This window comes from Parathielavia appendiculata (genome assembly GCF_033297405.1).
Source record: "Parathielavia appendiculata strain CBS 731.68 unplaced genomic scaffold N657scaffold_45, whole genome shotgun sequence".
Classification (NCBI taxonomy): domain Eukaryota; kingdom Fungi; phylum Ascomycota; class Sordariomycetes; order Sordariales; family Chaetomiaceae; genus Parathielavia; species Parathielavia appendiculata.
The window spans coordinates 62,161-68,098 of record NW_026944264.1 but is presented as its reverse complement, the minus strand read 5'-3'; the positions used below and the strand labels follow the sequence as shown (position 1 = coordinate 68,098).

Genomic DNA, 5,938 nt, shown 5'->3' with positions numbered 1-5,938 from the left:
GGCCCTTGAAGATGAGAGGCTCCGAGTCCGCCTTGGACGCCTTGCGGGTAAAGTGGGCGACTGCCGTCTTTTCTGCTTCAAATGTCGCTCCGCTTTTCCTCTTCCAGTCCAATGCATCGCTGATGATGGTTTCAATGCCCTTGCGAGTGCTCTTTGCTGTTGGACCCGCGACCTAGGCCGTGAAATCAACAATAAAGGCCATCGCCTCCCCGTTACTATCAATCTGTCGGGGCGCGGCTCGGTCGTTTGGGGAGGGTGGGCGGTCGGCCACCTCGGCCACTGTCTCGGGTTGCGCCACCGTCGCGGTCCCTTGGCAGGGCGGCTCACTTCCAAAAAAGCCGATCTTCCCTTAAATGAAGCAGACGAGTACTCTTGGCTTTCGCCGAATTCGCTTCTAACAAGTGTTGAGTCGCCTCCTGACAGGTCCGGCATGTGTCGCTGAGGCATCGATGCATTGCGGACGTGAACGGTGTGGAGTCATCGCGGAACAACAGACCACTTGGATGGTGGCCATACCACCAATCAAGTGTCAGCCATACAAAAACCTCTGATGGCTGGAAGGCTTCAGAAGCGGGCAAGACCACAGGGGCGTAGATGACGGGATTGAGTGCTTAGTCAAATGGGTATAGCTTCATCCCAGAGGGGCTTGCTAGACCATATTTGTACAGGAGGTCGGCCAAGGTTCACCAAAGCGGGAGGCAGGGCGATGAACCAGCAAGCAAGGCGGTGAGCAAGCCGTGGAGCAGGACGGTGTGGGCAAGGCGGTGTGAGTAAGGCGGTGTGGGTAAGGCGGTATGGGCAGGCGAGTGGGGCTAGGGCAGTGAGCTAGGCGCTGTGGGCTAAGGCGGTAGTTGAGGCGGTGAGTGGGCGGTAAAAATAAAATACTCGTAGGCCAATGGCCTGGAGCAACCAAATTCGGCAGAGATGCAGGGTCGAAGAAGCCACCGCCTCTTCGCACCTTACCGCCTTCCGAAACAGGCACATGCAATGAAGTGGGGCCGGATACGCAGTTCTTGGCATGTGGAAAACCGCTCCGTCAAACACTGCCAGGTTTTTGTGGCTTTGTTGACGTGCGAGAGCAGCTGGCAGAACGCAGGGAGAAGAACAATATCACTTAAATCTGTTCAGAAGGGCAGAATAGCCAGTCTCGCCCTCGCGGGCTCAACTGGGAGGGTGTGTTAGAAAGTCATGGCACTTGAAACTCGGAAGTTCGGATGCGGATGCCCTCCTGTTGTTGGGCAGCCAACAGTTGCATGCTTGAGTAAGCTTAGATCAACCAAATGGTATTGAACAGATTGAGGTATGAAATGAAGCTTGAATTGGAGTCACGATTCCAGAGTGACCACACAATGAAGGATCAAGATAGTGGGTTAGGGTGTCCCAGAATGTCCCTTTCTTATTTGGAACAAATTGTCCTCTCTAATCCTCCCAGGGGAATTACTCCCTTATATAGAGACAGTGTGCCATGATATGACGTTTATGTCAGGAACTGCGTCATTGTGATGGATCTTTGTTGACTAAGAGTCTCGCATTGAACATCAGTGCTCAGTTCCCTGAATCTTGGTGCCAAGGAACCCACTCAGTTCAACACCTGTTAGATCGACAAGCGAAGGGAGATGGAGCTAAGCGATTGTAAGGGTTAACCAAGTACTGGGTAACGAGCTATCTTATAGGGTCTAGATGGCTCCCACACGGTTGAGAGAAAGAGCTTCAATGGAACACTTCTGCATCTGCTCGAAAAAGGATCCCACTGTTGTAAGTTCCAATCTGTGTGATAACCGTGGAATCGTGGCTCTTGGACGTCCAACACATCCATACAAGACTAACGCCCAGCCATTCGTAATCAAGGAACAGACTATCGAACCTGAGAATCACGTCAAGATCCTCGGGGTGGTCATAGATGCGAAGCTGAAGTATAGAGAACACATATTAAGAGTCGACGCAGCATTGTCAGGCAAAAACACAACGCAGCTCTATAACAGCCTAATATAGAAGGAAGCCAGTAAACTCGCTCAACTTAAGAATAGGTATAGCAAGACTCAATAACTACCTCCATCGAATTGAGGCGGCCCCGTTAAAGTAGTACGCATGTAGACGAGCAGCAGAGATAGTAGAACATTTCCTCTTCCGATATAGACAATTGTCACGGGTCGTGACAGTGTGAGGTTAATGTGCGCAACTCCTGGTTCGACTGGACAGTTCGAACCACGGTCCCTCTTTTGAGGGTGCTACGCAGTGGTCAGTTGCTCCCACTCGTGGCACAATGGACAGCGTACCGAACAGAGATGCTCCAGTGTACATACACCCACAAGAGCAATATTTCCTTCTGTCTAGGAGGGAAATACCATTGGATAGCAAAGACTGGTCTCCAAACCTGGAGGCCGTTCGGGCAATGATACGATTCGCAATGACCACGGGCCGACTTGACGCAAACCCACCGCAGGCCGACTAAAACACCTAAGCGACCACCCACCACCCTCCACCACCGAACCCACATTCATTACCTCGTGCCACGAACAGCAGGCACCGCTTAAACTACCGAGAATGGGACGTTGAACACTTAGAGAATCGCCTTCAAGTCAGCCTACAAACACCCCAACTAACCTACGAGAATTCGAAGAAAAAAGGTAGGAGAGGAGCATACGAGGTAGAATGGACTTTGCATGGGCTTTAAGGAGATCAAGGCATATCTTGGGAAATGTATGGTTAAATTGGTATTAGTTGACCTTTTCGGGTTAACGCAGCGTCGCACTCGCTGCTTCCAAGAGCCACAAGCCGCTCCCATCCGCAGTGCGCAGAGCCACAGACCAACCCCGCGCTCCTCTCTCCACATGCGCTGCGGTTGGTGCGATCGCCCACAGCAGCATCACACAGAAGGGCCAGAATCGGCTAGCCTCATCCCGACAGTTGGAAGTGAGTTATCGACGAATCTTTGATTCAAGCCACATTAGGTGGAGATCACCAGGTAACAAGCATTCGTGAGCCAATACGAATACGCGTGGAAGAGGCGGATTCTGGCTGCGCGCATTGGTCCATCACAAGAGAGTTCCCAAGGCACAGGCGGCGCGTAAAAGCCCGCAATGTTCCGGGGTCTTCGGACCAGCCGCTTCAAGCACACCAGGTCCACCTTCGAACCCCACCACAGCAGCGGATCACGATCTGACGGACCGAGACGCACGTTCCCTTCCACGGCGGAATGCGACATTTCTTCGGACGGCGGCCGAAAGCCGCTGCAACCGGGCCGACCGCTGAGCACGACCGGCCTCAACGATCGGTTGCGGGGATTTCGTCCTCGATCAAGACCTTCCCGTCAGGCATCAAACTGTTTCATAGCCCGGAACACGCTATCGCCGAGTTGGTATATTCCCACTCCAAGTTACAGTAACACAACCGCTGATAATCACCCGCCAGCATCGTTTTCGTCCACGGCCTGGCTGGCGATCGCGAGAAGACGTGGACCGCCCGGGACGCGTCCGACCCGTGGCCTAAGGCCCTCCTCCCGTCCGAGCTTCCGACTGCGCGCGTGCTCACGTTCGGGTACGATGCATATGTGGCAGATTGGCGAGGAGTGGTGGCGCAGAAGAGGATTGGAAACCATGCGTGGAATCTGCTCACGTCTCTTGCGACGTACCGAGAGAGGGACGAAACGGTACTGTCTCCCGCGGGCTTGCGTGGTGGCTGGTTGCACTGACGGGCGTAGAACAAGCGACCTATCGTTTTCGTTTGCCACAGTCTGGGAGGGCTTGTTTGCGAGGATGTATGGTACACACTCTGACATTTGATGGAGCGCGCTAAAAATGGTGGCAGGCCTTAGTGACATCGAGACAGCGGCCGGAGGAGCACCTCCAGAACATCCTTCAATCGACCCGAGGAATCGCCTTCCTAGGAACGCCGCACCACGGGGCGGGTCTGGCCAGATGGGCTGAGCTCCTGTCCCGTCACATCGGCCTCGTCAAGCAGACAAACACCGAGATTGTGGCAGTCCTCCGACGCGAGTCCGAAGTGCTCGCGCGGATTCAGGACGGCTTTCATACGATGGTCAAGGCACGCAGCAGGGAGGGCCAAGGGCAGATCGATATCACTTGCTTCTTTGAGGAGCTCCCTCTGCCTGGCGTTGGTCAGGTAAGCTCAATGAGCTTGGTTTCATAGTGGCTGGCTAACTACTGGCACAGGTGGTGCCGCAGCACTCGGCAATCCTCCCGGGATACATCCCGATCGGCATCCACAGCAATCATATGGACATGGCCAGGTTTGTCTCTGCGGACGACCCCGGGTTCACGGCTGTCTGCGGGGAGCTCCGCCGGTGGATCAAGGAAATAGACACGTCGGAAAGACGTCACTGGGAAGCACCGGCCTCGGACTATACCGGAAGGTCAGGAGATGGACAGGATGGATACACGAGCTCAGCCGCACGATGTAGGTAGCACCACCGTACCGCTCATAGGTCAGGCTAAGCAGAATAGTTCTCGTGCCGTACACTAGCAATCCAGACTTTGTTGGGCGTTCCGACATCCTCGAACTGCTGAAGAGCCAACTCGGTCATGGGCAGCCTTTGACAGGCGGTGCTTCGCAGCCGAGAGCGTGTCTCTATGGTTTGGGCGGCATTGGGTATTGATGGTCGTTCCCGCTTTTGGTATAGTATGTTAATCGGCGCTAGGAAAACGCAGATTGCGCTGGGGTACGCGTTCTGGCTGCGGGAGACGCACCCGGACGTGTCAGTCTTCTGGGTCCACGCAAGCAACGCCGAGCGGTTCCGCCAAGCGTATGGTTTCCTCGCACAAGAATGCCAAGTCCCGGGCTATGATGACCCCAAGACCGACGTGCTGCCGTTGGTGAAGAGGTGGTTGGAGCGGAAGGATTGCGGCCGGTGGCTCATGGTGGTCGATAATGCCGATGACACCCAGCTTTTCTTCGGCCAGCAAGGGGGATCCAAGAACGGCAGTGCATTCAGCCACGAGGGGAGCCTTGGGCGGTACCTTCCCGAGTGCTCGCACGGCGCTATTCTTGTTACAACCAGGAACAAGCAGACGGGCTTGAAGCTGACCAAGGGAAAGCACCCGATCGAAATCGGCAGGATGGATGACGACGAGACGGCCCAGCTGCTTCGTGCACGGCTTGGCGGAATCGACGCCGCTTCCGACGAATCCTCGGCGCTTTCTTCTCAGCTGGAGCACCTACCCCTGGCGCTCGTTCAGGCGGCGGCGTTCATCCAAGAGAACAGCATCACGATCGGCGAGTACCTTCGGCTTTTGGATAAGAGCGAGCAGAACGCCATCGATCTGCTGAGCGAGGAATTCGAGACAGACGGGAGAGACTCGGAGACTCCTCGTGCGGTGGCTGAGACATGGATTCTCTCGTTCGAGCAGATCCAGCGGCAGAATGTCTTTGCGGGCGAGCTCCTCTCGCTCATGAGCCTCTTCGACCGGCAGGACGTCCCGTTGAAATTCCTATCCCACTACGGCAAGCAGCAGGGCGAAGAGCAAAGAGGGGAAGTACAACTCACGAAGGCGCTAGGCGTTCTCAAAGCGTTCTGTTTTGTTGTTGAGGACAGGGACCGTAGATTCGATATGCACCGCCTTGTGCAGTTGGTCACGCAAAGGTGGCTCGACAGGAAGGGGACGATGGGCCGATTCGCGGAACAGGCGCTCTCGGTGGTGTCGCAGGCTTACCCATATGGCAGCTATGAGAACCGGGCGATATGTAGCGCATTGCTTCCGCATGTGCATGCGGTGCTGAGGCTTGTAAGCACTGGGTCGAAGGATGAGAGGCTGGCAAGGGCATCCCTTCTCCACTGTGCAGCCGGATTCTTCTCCTACCAAGGTCAATGGACTGAGGCGGAGAAGTTCCAGTTACAGGCGAGAGGCTTGCGAAGGGAGGTGTTGGGAGAGGAGCATCCCTCGACGCTGACCAGCATGGCCAACCTGGCGTCGACGTACCG

The 5,938-nt window shown here is 55.3% G+C and overlaps 2 protein-coding genes across 2 annotated transcripts in view; both read left to right on the top strand.

Moving 5' to 3' along the window:
- Positions 1-1,230: 1,230 nt before the first annotated feature.
- N657DRAFT_651253 (uncharacterized protein) lies at positions 1,231-1,575 on the top strand. The gene has a single exon (XM_062794123.1). The coding sequence runs from the start codon at positions 1,308-1,310 to the stop codon at positions 1,467-1,469; it is 162 nt and encodes a 53-aa protein (XP_062642256.1). The 5' UTR covers positions 1,231-1,307; the 3' UTR covers positions 1,470-1,575.
- A 1,284-nt stretch (positions 1,576-2,859) lies between these two features.
- The window catches only part of N657DRAFT_667176 (uncharacterized protein), a gene marked incomplete at its 3' end in the record, with an annotated part of 4,065 nt that continues 986 nt past the window's right edge, over positions 2,860-5,938 (top strand). The window contains exons 1-7 of the mRNA XM_062795374.1: positions 2,860-3,354; positions 3,412-3,649; positions 3,701-3,757; positions 3,808-4,122; positions 4,173-4,416; positions 4,464-4,608; positions 4,658-5,932. Coding sequence (XP_062642255.1) covers positions 3,197-3,354; positions 3,412-3,649; positions 3,701-3,757; positions 3,808-4,122; positions 4,173-4,416; positions 4,464-4,608; positions 4,658-5,932 — 2,432 coding nt within the window. The 5' untranslated portion in view covers positions 2,860-3,196. The remainder of the gene's footprint in view (positions 3,355-3,411; positions 3,650-3,700; positions 3,758-3,807; positions 4,123-4,172; positions 4,417-4,463; positions 4,609-4,657; positions 5,933-5,938) is intronic.